The sequence below is a fragment of the Marmota flaviventris genome, chromosome 10 (assembly GCF_047511675.1).
Source record: "Marmota flaviventris isolate mMarFla1 chromosome 10, mMarFla1.hap1, whole genome shotgun sequence".
NCBI classification, from domain to species: Eukaryota; Metazoa; Chordata; class Mammalia; order Rodentia; family Sciuridae; genus Marmota; species Marmota flaviventris.
Window position 1 is genome coordinate 28,553,999 of NC_092507.1, and position 24,660 is coordinate 28,578,658.

Consider the following 24,660-nt stretch of genomic DNA (forward strand, 5'->3'; position numbering starts at 1 on the left):
CAGACAGGATCACCAAAGACTCTCATTTTGAACCTGATCTAAATAAAAAAGGCAAACATTGGGGCCACACAGCGGTGGGGATGGAACCCAGGGCCTTTCATACAAAAGGCAAGTGCTCTGCCACTGAGTTAAATTCCAAGCCCCCAAATTAGTCCTTAAGAGGATCCCTTCCCACCCTCTCCATTTTTCCTGAGTATGAGCACTGATGACTGATTTCAACAAAGGGCAGGGATCACCCTTGAGTGATGCTCCTTTGGGAAGTGACAGCAAAGGGGTGGGATGAGGAAAGAGGTTAGGTTGGAATTACCTAAGATAATATATTTGGCATTAACAAGTGCTCATTAAATCTCGGCTACTACTAAAGTTGGTGAAAAGACATAGAAAAGCATTAATAACTAAAGTATTACATTAGTCCCAAATCTTGGGTTTCAGGAAAAAACACATTTAGAACAAGGGATTAGTTTTATTTTCCCACAGGATTTTTTTTTTTTTTAATATAAAACAAAGATAAAACACATCTCAACCCTGTAATCTGCCAGCATGCCTTGTTTCTACAAGATACACGCTAGACCAGAAGACTATGTAGCAGAGTCTTTAAAAGCATTTGGTTGAGAGAAATAGAAAAAGCAGACCTCAGAGAAGCCTGGGCAAGCCCAAAGGCTGAGCTCTGTCCTGTGCTCTAGAGCAGTCCTTGTCTTTTCAGATCCTCATATGTCTTCTTATTCACAACATTCCCACTGGAGTCTTCATATTCTTCCTAAAAAGGAAGGGGTATACTTTGTTAGCTAAACTCCTCAAAAGAAACAACTAGAAATAATCTCTGGGTACCTGAGCTCACTTAATCAAATTCCATGGCATATCCTAGTACTACTACTTCTTTTTTTTGGCACTAGGTATTGAACCCTGGGATGCTCTACCATTGAGCAATATCCCCAGCTCTTTTTAAATTTTGAAATTGAGTCTCACGAAGTTGCCCAGGCTGGCCTTGGATTTGTGATCCTCCTGCTTCAGCCTTCCGAGGTGGTGGGGAAAAAAGCATGCTCCATAGCACCTAGCTATACCTTAGTACTCTGAGTTTGGCGTTTATCTAAGACAGTCTTTCTCAACTGGGGTTCCATAGAGAATTAAATTCTCTTCTAGATATCCAGAAGGGTATAATACATTCTTAGGGTATCTGAGTTAAGAGTTCATTCTGATCACTTCCTGTGTTTAAAATAAGAAACTCTGGTTAAGAAAGGATGACCCAGGACAACATTTTTCAAATGGTTCCCAAGAACCCTGTCTTTGCCCAGGACTACTGCAGAGGCTGACAGGGAGGCCAAGAAGGCTGAGTTCCCCCACTTCCAGAATAATTCTTCTTTATATATTGGAGTTCTACACTACAGCTAGAAAGGTTTGTTCCCCTCATGCCCCACTAAAAAAGAAATACTAAAACCCCAACCTCAAAGAAAGGGAGGCTACGGCCAGTCCCTGTGGAGCTTGGGGTCAGTCACTACCATATTTCACATACATGTCATTTCCCATCCCTGAAACCTGATGCTTGGATGATGATTGAGACCAAAAAGATATTTCCCACTCCTGTGAGAGGTTCATTTCTTGTGGAATGTTTTTTTTCCCCCCCAAAGGAGACCTGATTATGACATAAGATTCCTTAGTTTATTAATTCCCATGGCAGGACAAGAGATGGAGTCCACCTGCTTGCCATTCAATATTTCAATGGGAGAACACAATCTTTCTATAGATTCAAAGTGTAACAGATATCACAACTAAATTAAGTTCATACCTCAGGAGTCGACTGATAGACTTATCATATTATACTTGCTATTAAAGTAAACCAAGGACCACTTTCACCTCCCTTCTACATGGTGAGGGAACTCTGTCACCTGATCCTGTCCCCATTAACACCCACCTCAGTGTCAGGCTGCCATCTTTCTGAAGCCTTCTGAAGTTTCAGCTTGGCCCACACTGCAGGAGGAGAAATAAGCAGCAATCAGGACTCACTAGTGTCATTCCACTGGTAAATAGTGCCACAACACTCCCCACTCCCAGAAAGATCCCCCTCTCCTCTGCCTTTGAGACCTTTACCTGCTCTAAACTGGAATTTGGTTCTGAACTTCCTATAGACAAAACTTTTGATGCAAAATTTACCTGATATTGCTTTGTTTTGAAAGAAAAGGTAGTTCAAATATAACAAAAGATCTCTTAGAACTCAGAACTGACACTCTTGAACAAAGAAGTTAACGTGGAACAACCCTGGGAATTACAAAAGAAATCGATCTGCCTTCAAGTCCGTAAAGGAGAGGAAAATAATATTTGATACCATCAAATATATTTACTTAAAGTCTGGTACATATATTTCAAATTCAGAGAAAAAGAAGAGAAATACATGGGCCATATTATATTGTTATACGGTATGTATATACAAATACGTGACAATGAATTCCACCATTATATACAACTATAACACACCAATTAAAAAAAAGAGGGAAAAAAAAAGCAAAAATATGGTAGCCAGAGTCTGAAAGGTAAAATGATTCAACAGACTACAGAGACATTAAAATAAAAATTCTGACAATTCAAGAATAGATTATGTGTGGCACACATCTGTAATCCAAGCAGCTCAGGAGGCTGAGGTGGGAGGATCTTGAGTTCAAAAGCCTTAGCAATTTTTGAGACTCTGTCTCTAAATATAAACAACAGGCTGCCAATGTGGCTGAGTGGTTAAGTGCCTCTGGGTTCAATTCCTGGTACCAAAATAACAAAATAAAACAAAAAACAATGGAGGAAAAGGGTAGAGCAGTAGTGGATATGTAACTCTTCACAGAAATCTGGAAGTCATTAGGAAAGAATGTGATCATCACTGGGGGCCTGAGTGAGTTCACTAAGAATAAGTCAAGCAAACTAACTCAATTTCCTGTTTTTGATGGGATATTGAACAATAAAAAAAAAACCACAGATAGATAAGGGATATCATGATTTTAGTAAAGAAATTACTTTTACAGATAATATCCATGGATTTCCTTAAAAACATGTAAATTAACTATGCTACCATTATAAATAAGATGGAAATGTGGCTCAGGGGCAGAGCATTTTCCAAGCAAACATAAGCACCTCAAAAAACAAAAACAAAAACAACAAAGGAAAGCAGTACAGTATGGAGGAAGGAGAAAAGACTGTTTTAGGACAGTCATGGGTTTGACACCTGGCTTTTTCCATGTACAAGCTATTTGACCTTGGAAAAATTACCTAACTTCTATGGACTTTAGATTCTTTTGAAAACACAGGTAACCCACTACTTTACTGGTTTTTAAAAAAAAAATTTTTTTTTTTTTTTTTTTTTTTTTAAAGAGTGAGAGAGAGAGAGAGAGAGGGAGGGAGGGAGAGAGAGAATTTTTTTTTTTTAATATTTATTTATTTTTTTAGTTATCGGCGGACACAACATCTTTGTATGTGGTGCTGAGGATCGAACCCGGGCCGCACGCATGCCAGGCGAGCGCGCTACGGCTTGAGCCACATCCCCAGCCCTTTTTTTAAAATTTTTAAATTTTTTTTGTAGTTGTAGATGGACAGAATGCCTTTATTTGTTGATTTTTATATGGTACTGGGGGATCAAACCCAATGCCTCACACATGCTAGGCAAGAGCTCTGACCCTAAGCTACAGCTATAGCCCTCACTGGTTGTTCTTAAGACTAAGTATACAACCTCTTATTTATCACACACAGTAGGCACTTGATAAATGATAACTAGTAATATTAAACTTAATAAAAAACGAGTGACTTTAGATCTTACTCCTCAAACTCTAAAAATAGCCTAGAAATGAAGATGAGGGTGATGACAGCTTACATTTAGTCACTAGATACATGTTATGTTATGGTGTGGTTATGAACATTCACCCGCGCTATTACTTCATTTAAACTTCAAGACAACTTCATGAAGTAGATATAGTATTACCATCCCCCTCTTAATAGATGAAGAAATCAAGGAAAGTAACTTGCCCAGGAGTCTCACAGCTAGTTAAGTGGTGAAGTGTTAGCTTGAACTCCAATAGACTGATTCTCTGGATTTTTTTTTTTTGTGTGTGTGTGGTGTTGGGGATTGAACCTAGGGCCTTGTGCATATGAGGCAAGCACTCTACAAATTGAGCTATATCCCCTGCCCCAAGAGACTGCTTCCGTGGAGTTCGCATTTTTTTTTTTAATTTAGTTATAGATGAACACAACACCTTTATTTTTATGTGATGCTGAGGATCAAACCCAGGTCCTCCCACATGCCAGGTAAATGCTCTATCACTGAGCCACAATCCTAGCCTTTTTTTTTTTTTTTTGTGGGGGGAGTCACATCCTCACCCCCATTTTGTATTTTATTTAGAGACAAGGTCTCACTGAGTTGCTAAGTGCTGCTGAGGCTGCCTTTGAACTCCCAATCCTCCTGTCTTAGCCTCCTGAGCTGCTGGGTTACAGGCGTGCACCACCACACCTGGCTCCTAACCCTGCATTCTTAACCACATGAAATTCTACTGGAAATGTTTTTGATCCAACTTCAACCTTGAGCAGAACACATCAAAACATAGAGAACCTGACAGAATCCATCAACCAAATCCTAGGGTAAAGGGTCCTGAAAATATGATGGGAAATTAAAAGCAGAAAAACAAATTTTTTTTGAACAAAATGATAAAGAATATAGATTGAAGACAAAACAATATCTACAGAATCATTATGGGAATGAAAAAAGCATAGAATTTACAGTGCTTCAGATAATCAAGATATAATCACCATCTATGGATAATTCAACCAAATAATATATATTAAAATATCTGTGCAAAATGGATAGTTTCAAGTCTACTATATAATTTGTGTAAATGAGAAGTATAAACAAACCTAACAAAAGCCAAGAAATTCTTCCCAGGAAAGGAAAAAATATAAATAGAGCAATTAATATACTTAGTATAAAAAGCTTAATACCTCTATATAACCAAGAGTATTGATGACTGGGTTAAAAACAGACAACACTTGCTGCCAAACTTTATTTTTATTACTTTTTAGAAACATGGACTTGCCAAGTTGCCAGGCTGGCCTTGAACTTACTATCTTTCTGCCTCAGCCTCCCAGGCAGCTGGGATTACAGGCATGTGTCACTGCCTGATGATGCCAAACTTTTGATGGCTGGGGAAAAGGTCGGAGTGTAACAGAACCTAAGAAACAATGTGACTCAGTAAAGGCAATGAGCCACAATGGGAGTGATTAATAAAGTTACAAAATTGAGTTTATGTGGCTTAAACAACACAATAAATTATATGCAAAGCTGGCAGAAATACAAGAAATAAAATTTAAGTATAAAATGTTCCTATCAGAATTAAATATGAATAGATTATAAAGTATAAAACTAAAGACTTGAACACTGCAGGAAGAACAAACCAATCCACACATAGAGAGAAGTACTTCTTTTCAACAAATCGTTGATATATATTTGGATGCAAAAATACAACATATCCTGGACTAGGGATGTATCTCAGTGGTACCAGCGCTTGCCTAGCAGGCTCAAGAGCCTGGGTTCCATCCCCAGCACCACAAAACAAAAACAACAACAACAAAAAAACATATCCTAAAGACAGAAATTCTACACCTTTCAGCAAGGGCCAAGAAAAATAAAATTTTTAACGAGTTCAAAGTGTTCAAACAATCAGGATTAAAAGTACTCTTTTATAAAAAATTTTTATTAGTTATTGATGGGACTTTATTTGTTTAGATGTGGTGCTGAGAATCGAACCCATGCTAGGCAAGCACTCTACCACTGAGCCACAACCCCAGCCCCTGAAAGTACTCTTTAAAATAACTTTTATTTCTTGGTGCTTTAACACTGAGCCACATCTGAGACCCGTTTTATATTTTATTTAGAGACAGTGTCTTGCTAAGTTGCTTGCTAAGTCTTGCTAAATTGCTGAGGTTGGCTTTGAACTTGGAATCCTGCCACAGCCTCCAGAGTCCCTGGGATTACAGGTGTGCACCACCGCAGCCCGCTTAATTACTTTTTTAAAAAAAATTATTTGTTCTTTTTAGTTATAAATGAGTGTGAAGTCTATTATGACATATTTATATAAACATGGCATATGTCTTATTCTAATTAGGATTCCAGTTTTGTGGGTGTAGAGGATGTTGCGATTCACTGAGTTGTATTCACACATGCACATAGGAAAGTTATGTCAGGTCCATTCCACTGTCTCTCCTATTCCTATCTCCCTCTTCCCTTTATTGTCCTTTCTCTGATCCACTGAACTTCTATTTCCCCCTCGCACCCCAACTGTTTAATTACTTTTTAAAACTAAAAAAATTGGCCACAGTGGCATGTGTCTGTAAATTCCGACAACTTGGGAGGCTGAGGTATTCTTGGCAACTTTTTTTAAAATTTCTTATAGTTGTAGATGGAGAGCATGCCTTTATTTTATTAATGTGGTGCTAAGGATCAAACCCAGTGCCTCACACATGCTAGGCAAGTGCTCTGTCACTGAGCTACAGCTCCAGCCCCGTTGGCAACTTTTAGTGAGACTATATTTCAAAATAAAATAAAAAGTACAGAAAATACAGCTCAGTCACAGCACCCCTGGGTTCCATCCTTAGTACGAAGAAAAGAGCGAGCAAGCAAGGAAACAAGCTCAGAGAAAACATCTTTACTAAATAAAGCTCTAAGTACAACATATCAAAACCAGATATTTCTAATGAAGTCCTTATAGAATGACATTTAGTAAATGTTTGTATTAGAAAGAATAAAGCAAAAAAGAGAATAAAGTTCTTGATTAAAGATTTAAGAAAGGAATAAATAAGATCACAGAAAGCATTAATAGGAAAAATAATAAAACTCAGAATACAAATGAAACATGTGGTTCTCTACTTTGTCATAAGAAATTACGATAGTTATTAAATAAACATCTTCTTAGAGCAGTTCCTTGTATAAAGGACTACATATCTGTGTAAAATAGCAAGTTTCAAGCAACAGAAAAGAATATAGCACATAATCTAATCCATTTTATGTCATAAATATGGTTCTGATCACTAAACTTGACTATGTCTCAAAAAGAAAAAAAAAAAAAAAAACAGAGCTTACCTTATTTATGGATATAAATACAAAACTTCTAAACAGAATCCTAACAAGTTAAATCAGTACATTAAATTATCTATTGTCTAGTATGAAACAACTTAGGAATGCTGTTATATTCAATTCCTGAGAAAAGAAAAAGTGGTAAAATCTTATAATTATTTTAACAACTTCTGAGAAATACTTGCCTTTCTTCAACTACACCTATTTTACAAGTTAGTACAAGCGGGGTGCAGTAGTGCTCACTTGGAATCCCAGCAGCTTGGAAAGCTGAGGCAGGAGGATCTTGAGTTCAAAGCCAGGGCTTGATCTAAGCTTATTCTTATGTCCTGAAGAGTAATAAACTAACTAAGGCAAATTGTAGGAAATAAGAAATACAGAAAAATGAACTGTGGAGCTGGGGTTGTGGCTCAGTGCTAGAGCATGTGTGGGGCACTGGGTTCGATTCTCAGCACTGCATATAAAAATAAAATAAATAAAATAAAGGGCCATAAACAACTGAAAACAAAACTATGATCTCTTTTTTTTTTTTTTTTAATATAAGCTTTTTTTTTGGTTATAGATGGTCATAATATCTTTATTTATTTTTATATGGCGCTGAGGATCCAACCCAGTGCCACACATGCTAAGTAAGTGCTCTACCACTGAGCCACAACCCCAGCCCCTTGTGATCTATTTATTAGTGCTGCAGAAATAAAAAAATACATCTAAAGATAAGAATGCATTCAAAATATGGTGTTGATTCATTCTATGAAATTTCATTACTACTTTAATTTTCTCCCAACAAAGTAAAGGGCAAAAATGGGAAAGTAAAGAAGCTAATTAGGAGGGCTGGGGATGTGGCTCAAGTGGTAGTGCGCTCGCCTGGCATGCGTGCGGCCCGGGTTCGATCCTCAGCACCACATACAAAGATGTTGTGTCCGCCGAAAACAAACTAAAAAATAAATATTAAAAAATTCTCTCTCTCTCTCTTAAAAAAAAAAAAAAAGAAGCTAATTAGGGGGGCTGAGGATATAGCTCAGTTGGTAGAGTGCTTGCCTCACATGCACAAGACCCTGGGTTCAATCCCCAGTACCACCACCAAAAAAAAAAAAAAAAAAAAAAGCAGCAGCTAATTAGGTAATATGGCAATAAGACATGTTATGACTCTTACTGGAAACACTTGTGATCCTATTTGGAAAATTATTAAGGAAAGGTATGAAAGCAAGGAGAGAAGTCCCCAAAGCTAACTACACACAAAAAATGCAGTGAAGAGTCCCCAGAATCCATGGGTTAAATCAGGATCAAGGAGCTCTTCAGAGAGTTACTTCTATTTGGGTTGGCCATGGAGCATCTGACAACCTCAGATGGGAGCCAAGGGAGCTGGCAGGGCAAGAAAGCTGAGCAGCGGGCTGAGTGCAGCAGAGAGTAAGCACCTATAATTTAACAGTGGAGTGGTAAAGTCCCTTTTTTCTCAGTTTTATCAGCCTCAAGTGAAACTTGACAGAAAAGAGATGAATTAGAAAGAAAAGAGTCTGCCAGGAAGATGTTAATGGTAGAAAAAACTACTACTGTCAGGAAGGTAGGAAGCCTTGGACTGAGGGACCCTGGGTGCTTCGGCAGCACATTTCCTGATGTGCACTCCACTTCACTCTTTCTCCACAAAGCATTTCTACTTTTCCCACTTTATATCAGTGGTTCTTAAATTAAAACCAATTCATAAAAATAAAAATACGATCATTCACTCAATCTTGCATACAGGGGAGTTCACAAACTCAGGTTAATCAAAAGCCTTGTTATAACTCTGCTCTGGGCTCTTCTCAAGGGGGGAAATAATCAATACTGCTAACTCACTCCCTTCAAAAAAGCAGTAATTATTTGAATGCTCTAGCTTTTATATATCCACAGCCTACTGCCCCTGGACCTAGATACACCAGGTACTGGGAGAGTGAGTCGCAAGAGAAGTGGCTACTTGGTCTGGACTAGAGAGCAGTCAACAATCTTACTTACAGGAGACAGCATCTTCAATCTGTGTCACATTAGCAAAGTGGGCAGTGTTTGGGATGCCCAAACACCTCATGCCATGGGCATGACGCCATTCCTGGAACAGAAAAACAAAAGAACAATGTAAAATGGAAACAACTGAAGCAGAGCACTAACTCTATTTTATTCATAAACTCTACCCTGAACCTGTGCAAAAGACTCCCAACTAAAGGCAGCATTCTTTTAGTGGTTTATATTTATAAATAGCTGGCTATGACTGACAATAGATTGATATTTCTTTTTTTCTTTTTGGTACAGGGATTGAACTCAGGGGCACTCAACCACTGAGCCACATCCCCAGCCCTATTCTGTAATAGTTGCTTAGCGCCTCACTGAAGCTGGCTTTGAACTCTTAATCCTCCTGCTTCAGCCTCCTGAGCTGCTGGGATTACAGGCATGTACCACTGTGCCTGGCTGGGTTGATATTTCAAAGCCAAACTGCACAGTCTCAGATTTACAAAACCTAGATTCTAGATTCAATTGTCTTACAGACAAAATCTCTGGGTCAAACCACAGAAAAACAATTCTAACCTGTAGCCTACTGTGCTGTGGGAGAAGCTGACAGCCCTAGCAACATCCACCACCAGCATAAGGGATATGATGGCAGGTAGGCATCATCTTTGTAAGTAAAGGAGAACATAGTATTAGGTAGAAGAGAGGATGTGAAAGAGAGTAGGGAGAGATGCTAAAATAATGACAATTTTGGCTCTCGGATGGCAAACGACATGGGCTTTATTCTAGATGCCAAACCCAATCATTCAGTGGTATTAAGAAAGATTCAGAGCAAGAGACTCAGAAGAAAGGACCCTAGGATCAACTAGCAGCATGGACCTAGGGGAGTTAATACAAATTCACCATCCTTGGTCTAGCATATGGAAATGTTCCTTTCAAGTACTAAGAACTGAAGGCAGAAATGATTCAAGGGTGAGTCCATTTTCTAGAGTACTACCCAGATAGTGCCTTGTCTCAAGAATTGCTTGATAAATTTCAGAACCTTGCAGAGTAATAACCTAGGGTCAGAAATGATCTAAGATGCTAGCAGAAACAAAAGAGAAATAAAAGAATAGCAAGAGGAAACCGAAATGATGTCCAATAGCTGAGTGGTAGAATGCTTCCAGAAACTGTCTCAGGTATTCAAGGCAAGCATTGGTGCCAAGGGCCAAATGCCATGGATTCTTTTTCTCTTCAGCTCTAGACACTAGGGGTCCTCGTGGGTTGCTTCTGTCCTTCTCTAAAGGTCTCATGTTTCTGCTTCATTCTCAGGAAATAAGGCTCTGAATTCCTTACAGCAAAGTGCCGCTGGAAGGCCTTAGGTCCTCGGTAGGTGTAGTTTCCACAAATCTCACAGTTGTAGTTGATATTCAGGCCATGAAGCTTATACAGCCAGTAGGGAATGGGCTAAAAGAAACCAAATGAAAAAAAGCATCAGTTTACTAAGGTTTGCATCTGCTTAAAGGTTGGGGAGTGGAGAAAGTGGTAGTGTGGGACTAACTTTGCCATCCCAGCCGAGGGGCAGGTTTTTGGGGTTGTAAATGATCTCATTCTCTTCATCTTCACTTTCACTCTCACTAATCTGCTCTTCCTCCTCCTCTTCTCGCTCTTCTCCAGTCCTGGCTTGCTTGCGTTGTACATTTTCATGAGTAAGTTGTCGCTGTTCCTAAGGAAGGTCATAAATGAAAAGGAAAGTCGGGACAAGGTAGTGCAGAACAAGAACGGAAATTTCCTATTTTCCTATAACCCTTGCTGACACCTCATTTCCAAGGATTAGGTTCTCTGTTTAGAATAGGGCAAGTCCTGCCATCTTACCAGAACTCCTTTTCAGCAGGCCCTACTGAAACATTTCCTGAACCAGTCATTTCTTCTTCCTGCTGTTACTATCCTAATCAAGGTGATGAACTTCCAACTCATTCCAGGTATCCCCATTCCAAACCAGTTTCAATTTTGCTGCCATATCTATCTATTAATAAAAGCAAATCCAATGGTGTACTGTCCTCCTTAAGGATTTTTTTTCCCCTTCTTTTCTTTTTGCAGTGTCAGAGATTGAACCCACAGCCTCACACAAGCCAGGTAAGCACTCTACCACAGTGCAATACCCCCAGCCCTTGAAGAATTTTATTGGTTTCCTACAGTTTATAGGACAGTTTAGACGAAGTCCAAATTTCCATCATAATTCTCCAAAATTTTCTCTGGCCACTCCTTCCCTGTCAAAGCATACTCCAGACCAACTAACTTATTTCAGGAAGATGCAATTTCCTTTCATAATGTTGTACCTGTGTCCTTGCTGTTTCCTCTAACTTGAAACACCTTTTCTCCCTCTTTTTGCTTAGAAAACTAAATCTCAGTGTATTATGCCATGTTCACATTATAATTATTTGTCTCCCTTGACAACAATATGAGTTTAAGGACAAGAGCCCATGAGAATATACACTATTGTACCCCAAAATTTAGCATAATGTCTGGAAATCAACAGATGTCAATCAATGGCAAAAATCTTATTGGTGCATGAGAGCAACTTCTGGAAACCACTAGTTGAAATTGGAATTCCAAAGAGAGGTGCCACCTCCTGGCAGGCAAGGTGAGATGCTCTCAGAGAAGGGAGACAGTAGTGGGTATTGTGTCAATAGCATGATGCCCATGGCCACCTAGCCAATCTTCAGAGGACTGGTAACTCAGTCTGCTGAACATACTAGGACAGCCAAGTTTGTTCACTATGGACAATGTGTGTACTCAGGGTTTAATATCTGGCTAGCCTTTCACTGAGAGCAATCATAAGAGAATCAACAAGTTCCACAGCCACAAAATAGCAGGGTCCTCAAACAAGGGCAGAATGAACATGTCCATGGCAACTGACAAAGATATGTAAACAAATTCTCTGGGCCAGCTCTGAGAGCACCTACAAAGGGAATTGCTCCAAGAGCAGCTGGGAATTGCACATAGCAGACATGCCAGAATAGATTGTATGGAGGACTCCCTGAGACTATGCATCTTCTCTGAATGAGTATAGCACTTTCTTCCCCTTCTCTTCTCAGAAAGGAAGAGATGTGGGGCTGGAGAAATAGCTCAGTTGGTAGAGTGCTTGCCTTGTATGCACTAGGCCCTGAGTTAATCCCCAGCACTAAAAAAAAAGAGAGAAAGAAAGAGATGTTCCTCTCATTCCTCCTCCTTTCTCTTGAGACAGGCATCCAGAGCAGGCAAGGCCTTTCTCCCCTCTAACCATCTTTCAACACTTAAGAGAACATAAAAGCATGTTTATAGCCAGCTTTCTGCTGCACCAGGCTACCCTACCCAAATTTCTCAGAATCTTCCTGACATCTAAGAAAAGCCTTTCCACAATACTTCATACCAAAAGCTTCTGTGGGTGGCTTTTTTCTTACTTGTCTTTTGACAATCTGCTTCTTGTGCCAACCCTTGCATATGTTGAAGTTCAGGCAAAGAGTTTGTACTGTTATGGATACTATGTTGGCAGGGGAATCTATTCTCTTTACCTGGTCTTACAGGAATTGGGCAGCTGTGGGAATATTACCCAACAACAGAACAGGAATCTACAGAAGGTTCAAGGACCAAGAGAATCCTATTTTGTACTGAACTAATTTATTACCTACTCCTTCCTCTTATGACCTGGGGTTGGTGGAGCAGGGGGTCGGCGAGGGGAAGGGGCGAGGGGGGGAACCTACCCCTTCTCTCTTACTCCTATTCATAGCCCCCAGCTGTGGGAGACCATCCTTGCACATGACTAAGATTCTTCCCCAGCTGGGTGTGAGGTGTTCAGTCGAAGAAATGTGGCAGAGCTTTCCCCACCTTTCTTGGGTTTGAGAATGTGTCCATGTGGAGGCGCATCTTACCACTATCCTGGGATCCAATCACCTCATCTGACCTTGCAACAATGACCCCCTTGACCTTCACTGGATGGGATTTTCCCCAGCATTTTTAGTTCCCCCATAAAAGCCCTCTCCCTAGCATATTTTCTCTTTCTCTCTCTCTCTCTCTCTCTGACCTCTTCTGTAAAACCTCGCTGCCCCCCTGGGGAGCTTGAGGCTGAGAGCTCAAGGAGCCGTCCAGGAACTGGTTTAAAGGTAAAACTGTGTGTCTGTGTCTTTAATTTAAACTCCCTGAGAATTTAACCGAGTGACTGAACTGTTCCTGTCTGTGCTGGCCGCGGACTAAACCCAGCAGAGTACTCACCCCAAGAATCTCCACATATTCATAAATCTGGGCTTCGAGGAAAGCAATGTCTTTGTTCCTCTCAGTGTCTCTAAGAATAAGAAACAAGCTGTATCACTCAGGAGTTCTTTCTTTCACCCCGAACTTTGTTTCCTCAGTCTGGGAACATTTATATTATATTTGCATTAAAAATTACAAGCATAGAAGAAAATCACTATGAAAACTAATGCTCTGTTCATTTTAGGACTCACGGAAGTCCTGAGATTATTTCTTAGAATGCATGGAGGCTTCCCTTTTGAACTCACCCACAAGATGAGAGACCTGTTAAGACCATTTCAATTGACATCATTATATTTATGAAGGAAATGTGGTAAAGAAGAACCAGCTCTGCATGTAGGCAGACCTGGGTCAAAAACACTAACTCTTGCTACTTAGTAACTGCAAGACACAGTTACTGCACTCTACAATTTTTCTGAAACCTCATCTGAAAAATCAGGATAATAACTACTTTTCAGGGTTGTTGTGAAAATTGGAAAAAAATATAAAAAGGACTGGGGATGTAGCTCAGTGATAAGGCACCCCTAAGTTCGATCCCTAGCACCAAAATACATACACACATAAGTAGATAGATAGATGAAAATTCTCCACTGTGGTAAAATTCTGCATGGGAACAAAATTTGAGAATTACAGCAAATGTGCCACCTGAGCCACTCACCGTTTAGTGCCCTTTGATTTTGGATTTTTTGCAAACAGAGAGGTGTCAAGAGATTCCAGGGACTTTCCTTTGGTGCTGAATAGCCTCTGGGCTCGCTCTTCTAGGGTCCTAAAAGGATAGGAAGGGCAGAGAACATCAGGGTGACTTTACTACACAGTTTTGCTTATTTTTTTTTTTTTGAAAGATGGGGTGACAAAAAAAAAGTAATCAGCTACTTATAGGATCACACAAACATGAAAAACAAGACAGCTTTGATGGAAAAAAAACAAAACAACAGTCTCTTACCCACCACATTTCAGGCCTAAAGCTAAAAGTGCAGACTTCAATCTGTCCAGACCCAGGGAAGCCAACTCCTGTACAAAGAAATAGTTACTAGATTATATGGATACATTTTGGTAAACTACTAATTCAGGCTGATGGATCTGAGTTCTTAAGGGTATGGCTAGAGAACACATTCCATACCTAATCCTCTAGCAGAAAGCTGAAACTCTTCACAGGACTGACACGGTAGTCATATTCATACTTAACTAAACTGGTCGTATTCCCTTACCACTACTATAGCTTAATGAACAAGAATCATTTTGGAGTTTTCAGACTACTTAGATACAATTTTTTCTTTTTATGTTCCACATTCCTTATAGATACCTGCTCCCACAAAATGGTGACTTATATTATTAGAGTCAAGGCATTAAAGACAGGAAAGAAAATTATTCCTTTGTAAGAGGAACAGGTGAGACCAGTACTGCTGTTACAAAGACCTACCTCCCAGGAGGAAAATGCAGAAAGGTCAAGATGGGCTCCAGCATGGGTCAGGGCACTGCTTGTCTCTTTCTGCCAAGAACAATAATATGATGTTTATTAAGATTCAGGCAAAGGGAACCATTAAAATTATTAGGTACTGGATGGCTTCCTTCTTATACATATATGTTAATGAGGATCAAGTTCCTATGGAAACAAGGCAAAAAAGCACATGATCCAGTCTTTCCCTCGAAATTCCAGAAAAACTCAAACTTATTCCCAGGAGTGAAAACATATAGATTGCTACCACAAAATCTGATACGTTTTTGGTTAGCAGGAACCACACAGCAATTGTGATGTAGCTGATAAAAATACTGGGCCCATGCAAATGGTCCCTGATAAACTCTGTCACAGAGTACACAAAGAAAATCCAGCACACTTGGTAGGGAACACCTCATGGCCAGTGCTGATACCAAGGGACTGGCATCCAATGGCCTGAAGTGGAGGCTCAAGATTAAAATACAACAATTAGTTCAATTCTCTGGCTCATCCTCCACTTGCACCTCCAACACCAAGGAAGCTCACCGGCCATCCAGGAAAGGTTCCATTATCCCACTTCTTCTCAAACTCAGTCTGAATCTTCCCAAAAAGTTCGTTCTGATCTTGAAGGGGTTTCACTCTATCTGTGTAATCCTGAAGGTACTCAAGCAGCATCTCTAGGTATCTACAGAGGAACACGCAATACAGAGAAAGCGAACAGGGTTTCTATCTTTGATATATTTCTATGCCCTGTAGACTACACTTAAAATTCTAATAGTAATAGTTTTTGAGATAACACTCATTATATTATTATTATTATTATTTTTTTTTTTGGCAGTGCTGGGATTAAAACCAGGGCTTCATGCCTGCTAGACAAATGTACAACCACTGAGTTACACCCCTAGCCTACTTCTCAACTTTTGTGGGGAGGGGCACTGGGGATTCAACCCAGGAGTGCTTTATCACTAAACTACATCCCCATTCCCTTTTATTTATTTTGGGGCAGGGTTTCTTGCAAAGGTGCTGAGGCTGGCCTTGAACTTACAATCTTCCCACCTCAGTCTCCCTGGTCACTAAATACGGGCATGTGTTACCACACTTGGCCAAATACTTTTTTTCTTTTTGTGTACTAGGAACTAAACCCATGGCCTCATGCATGCTAGGCAAATGCTCTCCCACCACGCTATATCCCTTATATTTGTTGTAAATAAACAGAATGCCTTTATTTTATTTATTTTATGAGGTGTTAAGGATCGAACCCAGTGCCTCACCCATACTTGACAAGCACTCTGCCACTGAGCTATGGCACTAGCCTGTCCACATACTTATTATGGTACCGGGAATTGAACCCAGAGTGCTTAGCCATATCCCTGGCCCTTTTTTCTTTTCTTTTTTTTTAAGTTATACATGGGCACAATATTTTTGTTTATTTATTTTTATGTGGTGCTGAGGATCGAATCCAGTGCCTCACATGTGAGGCAAGTGCTCTGTCACTGAGCAACAACCCCAGCCCATCCCTGGCCCTTTTTATATTTTAGTTTGAGACAGGGTCTTGCTGAGTTGCTGAGACTGGCTTTGAATTCATGATCTTCCTGCCTCAGCCTTCCGCACTGCTGGGATTACAGGTGTGCGCCATTGCACCCAGCTCCCATGCTTATTTTTAAATGAGCTTATAAATTTACTTTTTCCAACATGATTTTAATTCTCTTCTTCCCTACCTCCTTTCATCCTTATGACATAATGACAAGTACAAAGGTCTTAATTTAATCCACAAATGAAAGATTTTAGGTAAAAGAAAATGAAAAGAGATTAGGAGTACAGGATCACTAATCAGGGGCATTATTAACACAAACATAAGCTTCCATTTAATATCACATCCAGGCACCTCACTTCAGCTGCAAGCTGAGAAAGTCTAATTTTTCCTATTAAACTCCAAAAACAGAGTTCCCTGAACAGGAGACTTCCTCCTATAATTAGAAAAAAAATAAAAACAGTATTGGCAACAAATAAACCCTTTTTCAAAGCCAGAGTATTCAAATGCTTTAAAACCATCATAGCCGGGCATGGTGGAGCAATTGAGGATGCTAAGGCAGGAGGATCGCCAAGTTCAAAGCCAGTCTCAGCAATTTAGCAAGGCGCTAAGCAACTCAGTGAGACCCTGTCTCTAATAAAATACAAAATAGGGTTAGGGATGTGGCTTAGTGGTCAAGTGCCCTGAGTTCAATCACCAGTAACTGCCCCTCCTCCAAAAAAAAATCCCAAGAAAACCATATCATTTGTAATACTTATTCTCATCCTCCAATAAACCTGGAAGTCATTCATGTGCACCTTTTAGGCAAAAAAATTCAGAACTTCCCTTAAACTTGACATTATCCTCTAATCCAATCTGGCACAGACCTGTAAGCTGTGAATGCCTACCTCTTATACTCTGCATTCTTCCTTTCTTTAGGAATGTCAAATAACTGGTCAAAGATGGACAGGTATGTGATATAATCCAGCTTCTGCAAAGAAGAAAGGCCAAAAGAATCAGTTAAGTGATTACATTAAGTTACAATACAAGGGCTGGGGATGTGGCTCAAGCGGTAGAGTGCTCGCCTAGCACGCGTGCGGCCCGGGTTCGATCCTCAGCACCACATACAAACAAAGATGTTGTGTCTGCCAAAAACTAAAAAATAAATATTAAAATTCTCTCTCTCTCTAAAAAAAAATCTTAAAAAAGTTACAATACAACCTCAAATAAGTGAGATCAAAATTGAGTATTCTTGGGGCTGAGGGGTGCAGCTCAGAGGTAGAGTTGGAGTTGATTATCTGGTATGTGCTGAGGGTCTGGGTTAGATTCCCAGCACTGCACAACAGCAACAACAAACTCACAAGTGAAAACTGAGTATTTACTAATAAAGTAACAAGGCCTAGCTCACTTTAGTTTTTCTTCCTCCCATTTAATTCCTACAAGTGTTAATCCCACTGACTCATGTAGACTATCAGACATAAACAACTCTACAAAATAAAGATCGAGTCAATGAACAGTAAACGAAAAGAAACATTTGTCTAACATTGGTAAAAATCATGTTGCAACTCCCACACACTCAGCATTGTGTTCACCCGACACAGGAATCTGATCAGTACTTAAGGGTTAAAAAATATATTTCTTTTACAAAAATAAAATACGCTTGTTGCATTAATAAACTAATATGAATAAAATAATACACTTATTGTATTTATAGTAGAATCTTGATTTTAATTTTCAATACCATTTCATTCCAAGAAAGTTTATCACCTCTTTTAATTTATTCAACAGTTACATAACACAAGGAAAATGCTCTAATTGCTTCATGTCTAGATATTCAACATAACGTCCTGACTTAGTTCCTAGAATGAGAACCTCTCCCCCTCCTCCTGGGCCTTACCTCAGATGCCTTCAGGTTAATGTACTTGAGGTAACAGTCATGGAGGTCAAGGTACCGTCCATATCCCTCTTCATCTGTGAATTCTACCAGGTCTAAAAGGAATCAGGAATGTCAATGGTTTGAATACTTACAGACCTGCCTTTTCAAATGAACTGCCTGTCCCAAGTTCCATGAGGCACCAAACCCAAATGTCCTCCCTAAAAGTGAAAAGTCCTTAGCTTTCCAAGCTGTTGAATTTGAATTTGGATAGGACAAAACGAACAAATTTGCACATGACCCATTTATGATGCCAATCTAGCCCAGAAACCAGTAAAAGGAAAACCAGCATGAAAACCTTGTTATCAATTTCTCTGAGGTCCTGTGGGCAATCTGAGCTCTGTCATTAACCTGTACTTTTTCTAGTGATGAAGGAAAATGTTAAGCCTTACTTACTTTGTGCCTCTTCGCTTGGATTCTCACGAGCTTTCAGGAGCTCCTCAAATTCCACGGACATAGGCACGCAGATCTGAGGGAAAAGAGAAAAAAGCTCAGGTGGGTGTGTCAATGTAAAAGTTTTAATGCCACAGAAAAGGGGATTACAGAAAGTTGGACTTTTTTTTTTTTAATAGTGCTGGGGATTGAACTTAAGGCCTTGTGCACACAAGGCAAATGTTCTTACCACTGAGCTACACCCCCAGGCTAGAAAGTTGGACTTCTGACATTTGGTCTTGATTTTTCATACAGAACCTACAACTAATCTTTAGCTAACTCACAGCCTTCCTCACTCCTTCTCTTTACCTGGGATTAAACCCATCCAGGGCATTACACATTCTAGGCGAGTGCTCTATCATTAAGCTACATCCTCTGCCCTTTTAAAATTTTATTTTGGAACAGGGTTTTGCTAAGTTGTTGAGGCTGACCTCAAACTTGCAATTCTCCTGCTTCAGCCTCCTGAATAGCTAGGATTATAAGCTGTTCTACTTACCCAGCTTCTTTTCCTTTTTTGTATTGTTTGACTAAAAGCTGCTGAAGTGCTGCTACAGTGCAGTAGAGCATGCCTATAAACTAAGGAGGGAGGATGGTAAGTTTGAGGTCAGCCTGGGACTCTGTCTCAAAATAAAATACAAAGGAGTGGCTCAGTGGTAGAGTGCTTGCCTAGCACATGTGAGGCACAAGTTCGATCCTCAGCACCACATAAAAATAAATAAACAAAAATAATAGCAGATGGGGCTGGAGTTGTGGCTCAGAGGTAGAGCACTCACCTAGCATGCGTGAGGCACTGGGTTCGATTCTCAGCACCAGATAAAACTAAAAAATAATTATTAAAAAATAATAGCAGAGGGAGAAAAAAAAAAAAAGGCAGTACCACACACAAAAAAAACCTTGATATTATTGCTCTCTCTATACAAATATATATATACATATATATATATTTGTATGAGCACATTCCTTCCTGCACAAAGATTTTAATTTTGTTTTTTACATAAGCAGACTTGCTTTTTTCACTTAATATCTCTTGGGCATCCTTTCAATCATTTATTTAATTTTTATTCCTCATCACCTTTCAACCGTGGCTGTAATAAGGTGAACACATTGAATGGTACTCATGTCTTCTCCCTGGTTAGCAGATCATACTCTGTCCTCCAAAAAGGGTTCCATATGTGTGAGAATATATACCTCCATACTACTTCAATAAATAGCTTCTCCTTTCTGGTATTTTTATGTCTTCCTTTTTCCATCTGTTCCTGCCCTATCTTCTGACTCTCGTGTTTTTCCTTCTCTATTTCCTGCCAGCCTCTCACACACATGTTCCACACTCTACACTTCTACTTACCCATTATCTACCTTTATCCCATGACCAGATTTCATTCCCATTACCCCAATAAAACAACAATCCTGGCAGCAACCAATCAACAACAGTTGACACCATAACTGCCTTTCTAATAGGATCTTTGTAACGAAAGTCCTCCTAAGCTCTTTTCTGTTAACTACTGTAAGTGTGCTCTATGGCACACAGAAAAGCTCTGACAGTCTCCTTTCATATTCTTTCTCTCCCAGAATGCTGTGATTAATAGCTTCAACCATCAAGTCCATGTGATGATTCCCCAAATGTAAATCAAATCTCTCACATGAGCCCTAGTCACCTAATTCAAACTGCTCACAAGACACCTGTAACTAGATATAACACTACTTAAAAATCTATACACGTAAAAACCTGTTGTCTACTCTTTCTTCCTTATTTTTATCAAGAGAACAAACAACTTTCCAGTTCTACAGGCATAAAGGTTCAAAGTAATCTTTGTCTCAGTCTTTTCCACTCTTCCCTGAGTCAAGTCTTACTCCCACTACTCTCACAATTCCTTTGCTCAGCAGTGCAAGATGCTTAGTGGGTTCCAGACAACTGAATCATAATCCCTACGCCCTATAATCCTAAGAATACAGCAGGACAGACAGTCATTCTCACAAAATATGATAGGTTCATAAAGAAGAATCAATTTGAGGGCTGGGATTGTGGCTCAGCGGTAGAGCGCTCGCCTAGCACATGTGAGGCCCTGGGTTTGATCTTCAACACCACATAAAAATAAATAAAATAAAGACATTGTGTCCAACTAAAAAATAAATATATTAAAAAAAAAGGATCAATTTGAAGGAGGCAGACTAGGAAGATATTTCATGAAATATCTTCCTCTGGGCCGAATCTTAAAAGTGAGTACAGTATCTCTGTGTTAGTTGGATCTTCTAAGTAGAAGATGTCAAGATAGTTTGGAGCACAAACAATTTATTAGGAGTGAGAGAGTACTTGTGAAAGATTAGGAGAAAACAGGACTTGGTAGAGAGAGACTAGATACAGATTTGAAATCTTGATCAACCCAATGAGAAGCTCTTTAGCAAAGATCACTCAACAAAGGAGCCTCAAAATGGACAGAAACAGGCAGGCCCTAGGGTCCCTACCATGCTCTCACTGGCTGAGGGCTGCCGAGGATGAGTGTGCTTTGATTTAAAAGTTGAGGGGGATCCTAAAAAAAACTGTAATAGAATGTCAGCTAACTAAGCTCCTTGCAGCTAAATGGCAAGTTCTTTCTTGAAGGGACATTTGAACCGCACACTTTCATTTTCCTAATATTGTTTCTTTAGTATTCTCTTTGGGTAGGTTGGGAGAAAATACTTTCTGAGGTCATACCTCATTTGGGTGCTTCCGATGGAATTCTTTTATTTGCTTGAGTCTGTTATAGAATTCAGCAAACTCATTGGGTCCTGAAATAGCATTAAGCTCCTCCTTTCGTAATCTGCAATTTCAAGAAAAATCCAAAGAGCACACAAAATCAGTCTCTTAACTAGGGCTCCTCAAAAGCATTAACTCCTGGACCATCTATGACTGTTACTTACCCGTCTTTATCATCATACAAATCCCTCAGGTTCCCACTGACCTCCATATATCTCTGAAAGATAATTGCAAACCATCAGAATGAAACAATTTGTGCAACCGTAGAGCTAAGCAACCAACAAGGGTTTGTTTGGTCAAACCCCAGGAAAACCTCATGAGATATGGCCTTAAAAGTTCCTGTGCTTTCTAACAACTTTAAGAGACAATTTGGTTCCTGGTTAGTATTTAAAAACAGGTTGATATGATTAAGTGATGTGATTTGAAGAGTGGAAGAGAGCACCAATTTTTACATACAACTAACTTTTGTGTATGAGATTCATCCCCCTTTGACCCAACAGACATTCCCACCTAAGACCCTCAAAGATAAAATGGTGGTCCAAGAGATTCAAAAAGCTTGAATAAGGAATACATAAGCTAAATAAAACATCACATAGCTTCCTTTGGAGTCAAAGAATATTAACTCAAGATGGTACAGGTGTGTGGGAGGCCAACCTTGCATGTGATTTGAGTTACCTCCCTGGCTGGGTGAGAGGCGCTTAGGCACATTTTGTGTCCAGAGCTTTCCCCACCCTTCTCAGGTCCAAAGGCTTGTCCATGTTGAGGCATGTCTGACCACTACCCCGAAGACCCAATCGTCGCCCCTGACCTTGGGATGCTGCCCCCCTTAATCTTCATTGGATGGGATTCTCCCCAGAATTTTTTGTTCCCTAACAAAAGTCCACTCCCTAGCGTGTTCTCTCTATCTTGCTAGCCTCTTCAGTAATCCTCGCTACCACAATAGGTGGCTAGAGGCTGGAGCTAGGAGGAGCCGTCCTGGAGCTGGTTTAAAGGTAATTAGAGTCTTGTCTCTTTAATTCAAAACTCCCTAGTGGTTTCTCACGTCTTGAACCTTCATTTATGAAGCCAGCGCGGGTCGTGGGCTAAACAGGTGATAGTCACTTCTCCAAAACTTTTGGGACTAGATTTGTTTCCAAATTTAGAATAAGAAAGATATGTTGCTGGGGGATGTGATAGAAGGCATTCCTAACATGTTTAAGGCCCTGGGTTTGGGCTTTACTATTGAGCTACATCCCAAGCTTTTTTATTTTGAGACATGGTCTCACTAAGTTGCTCAGGGCCTCCCTAAATTGCCAAGGCTGGTCTTGAACTTGGGATCCTCCTGCCTCAGTCTTCTAAGTTGCTGGGATTACAGATGTATGCCATTGCGCCAAAGCTGAGCATATATTAACAATTCTGCACTTCAAGCCCTAGCACAAGCACATGCACCAGCGCGCGCGCACACACACACACACAAATCTGCAATAATACTTATGTGTTATTTAATTAAATGGGATAAAGACCGCAAAAAGCCTCCCATTGATTCAGACCAGGTTTAAATGCCAAAGGAGATCTGGTAAAGAGTTATCACCAAATGAATTGTCTCCTCCTCCCCTCAAAAAGTATTCCTTGGTTTTCAGAGCATTTTGGATTTGAGAACCTATATAAGGGTCTGGAGTCCTATAATCTAATTATCTCCTAAAAATCATAAGCTCTGCATAGGCCTTTCATTATTTTCTAAATAGATATCAAATATACTTAAAAGCAAAAAGTATAATATGACAAGCCTCCATTTAACCATCAACCAGCCTTAATACTTATTGATACTTTTAAAAAATAAGAAATTGCATTATCAGCAGGAAAAAGCAGTTTAGAAACCAAAAGCAGTTTGGAAGCCAAAAATACTATTAAAACAGTATCCTGGGAGGAAAAACACAAGTATATAGCATTCCTCTGTTTTTGAGAAGAGACGGTTATCTTCTGCACCAGAGTCACGGATACCTAAAAACTACTCTTTACACCCCCACAGGATTCGACATGCTGTAAAGATCATCTTCTCGAGCGAGGAAGAATGAATGAGTTCCCCACGTAGAGAAGTGAGGAAAGGACGCCGCAGCACCCTCACATTCAGCAGCCTATGGACAACCTAAGCAGACAACCCGCGACTGGCCAACTCGGTTACCTTTGACCAGGGCTCACGCTGAGACCCGCAGCTCACCTGCCCTCTTTTCCTGCCCACCCCGACCCAAGAGGAAGCAGAGAGCGGGACACTCACATCTTGCATGGCCCGGGTGCGGTGGTCGGAGTTGATCTGGTCCCGGAGCTGAAGAAAGGTAAACGGTAACACAGGAGCCGTTAGTTTGAGTTCTGGAGTAGGAAAGGCCGCTGGAGCGGGGCGGAGCTTACTCGTTCAGGTCTTAGCGGCTGCAGCAGAGGAGCCTCCAGGCTGCTGGGCCCCAGGAGGACGGGACCCCGGCGGGAGCGGGGAGACAGCTCCGGCAGCAGGCGGGGAGAGTGCGGGGAGGATCTGGGGCCCAAGGGAGCGCTCAGAGGTTAAACACGGCCCAGCCCCTGACTAGGACCCACTCACCGTGGACTTTTTAGTGAGCATCTCTTTGGCCATGACGTCCATGAGCCGTTCTTTCTCTTCATGGTATCGCCGCTGCTGCTCCAGAATTGTCTCCATCTTCCCTTCGCCGCGACACCTCAATTCCGACCACCAACACGGCCGGAAGCAGTTCCTGCCGCCTTACGCGCTTGCGTCCCCACGCTGTGCATCCGACTACACCAAAGTTCCGCGAATCCCGGAAGTGCCTCGGGGACTCGAAACATGAACACCAGGAGGAAATTCAGTCTGGGATGCCGAGATGGCAACAGTGCCACCTGCTGGTCAGTGAGGTGAAGGAGTGATGCCCAGAGGTTCGCAGGTGCCTCTAGGGGGCATAGAAAATCTAAGAACCTGAGGATAAGCGGGCTCTGGTTTTCCTGTGGTTTACTGGGGCCAGCTGGGCAGTCAGGGACTGAGTAATTGAAGAGTAGGGATGGGAGTTGGGAAACTGGAACTTGAACCTTTTTGCTTTCAGTGTGACCTCTGATAACGTTTTTTCTCTTCTCTGAACCTCTGTGTCTTCGTCAGTAAAATGGGGATGATGGTGTTTTTTAACAAAATTCATATGTGGAAACAACTTCCTAGTCATTAGCAGGGGACTCATTAAATAAAATATCCTGGCAGTGAAACGCTGTAGAGCCTTTTAAAATGAAGGCAAGCCGAACTCAAACACTTGTAACCCAACTACTTGGGAGATTT

General features: G+C 40.5%; 1 protein-coding gene and 1 non-coding gene across 2 annotated transcripts; one reads left to right on the forward strand and one right to left on the reverse strand.

Moving 5' to 3' along the window:
• Positions 1 to 443: 443 nt before the first annotated feature.
• Sf3a3 (splicing factor 3a subunit 3) lies at positions 444 to 24,110 on the reverse strand. Its single transcript, XM_027937475.2, has 17 exons — positions 23,944 to 24,110; positions 23,629 to 23,676; positions 21,539 to 21,591; positions 21,333 to 21,438; positions 18,605 to 18,677; positions 18,173 to 18,264; positions 17,184 to 17,266; positions 15,312 to 15,450; positions 14,751 to 14,819; positions 14,274 to 14,341; positions 13,989 to 14,096; positions 13,295 to 13,364; positions 10,605 to 10,769; positions 10,400 to 10,510; positions 9,080 to 9,170; positions 1,910 to 1,965; positions 444 to 757 (listed from the first exon to the last, which is right to left on the reverse strand). The coding sequence occupies exons 1-17, from the start codon at positions 24,037 to 24,039 to the stop codon at positions 680 to 682; spliced, it is 1,506 nt and encodes a 501-aa protein (XP_027793276.1). The 5' UTR covers positions 24,040 to 24,110; the 3' UTR covers positions 444 to 679.
• On the forward strand, positions 8,100 to 8,170 carry Trnav-cac (transfer RNA valine (anticodon CAC)). The gene has a single exon. It is a non-coding gene; the product is annotated as a tRNA-Val (tRNA).
• Positions 24,111 to 24,660: the final 550 nt, after the last annotated feature.

Coding starts and splice junctions, on each gene's coding strand:
- Sf3a3 (XM_027937475.2), bottom strand. CDS start 24,039: ATGGAGACAATTCTGGAGCAGCAGCGGCGATACCATGAAGAGAAAGAA. Junction 15,451..17,183: donor AAGAATGCAGAGTATAAGAG/GTAGGCATTCAC, acceptor GTTCCTCTGTAG/ATACCTAGAGATGCTGCTTG. Junction 9,171..10,399: donor CCTTCCAGCGGCACTTTGCT/GTAAGGAATTCA, acceptor TTTCTGTTCCAG/GAATGGCGTCATGCCCATGG.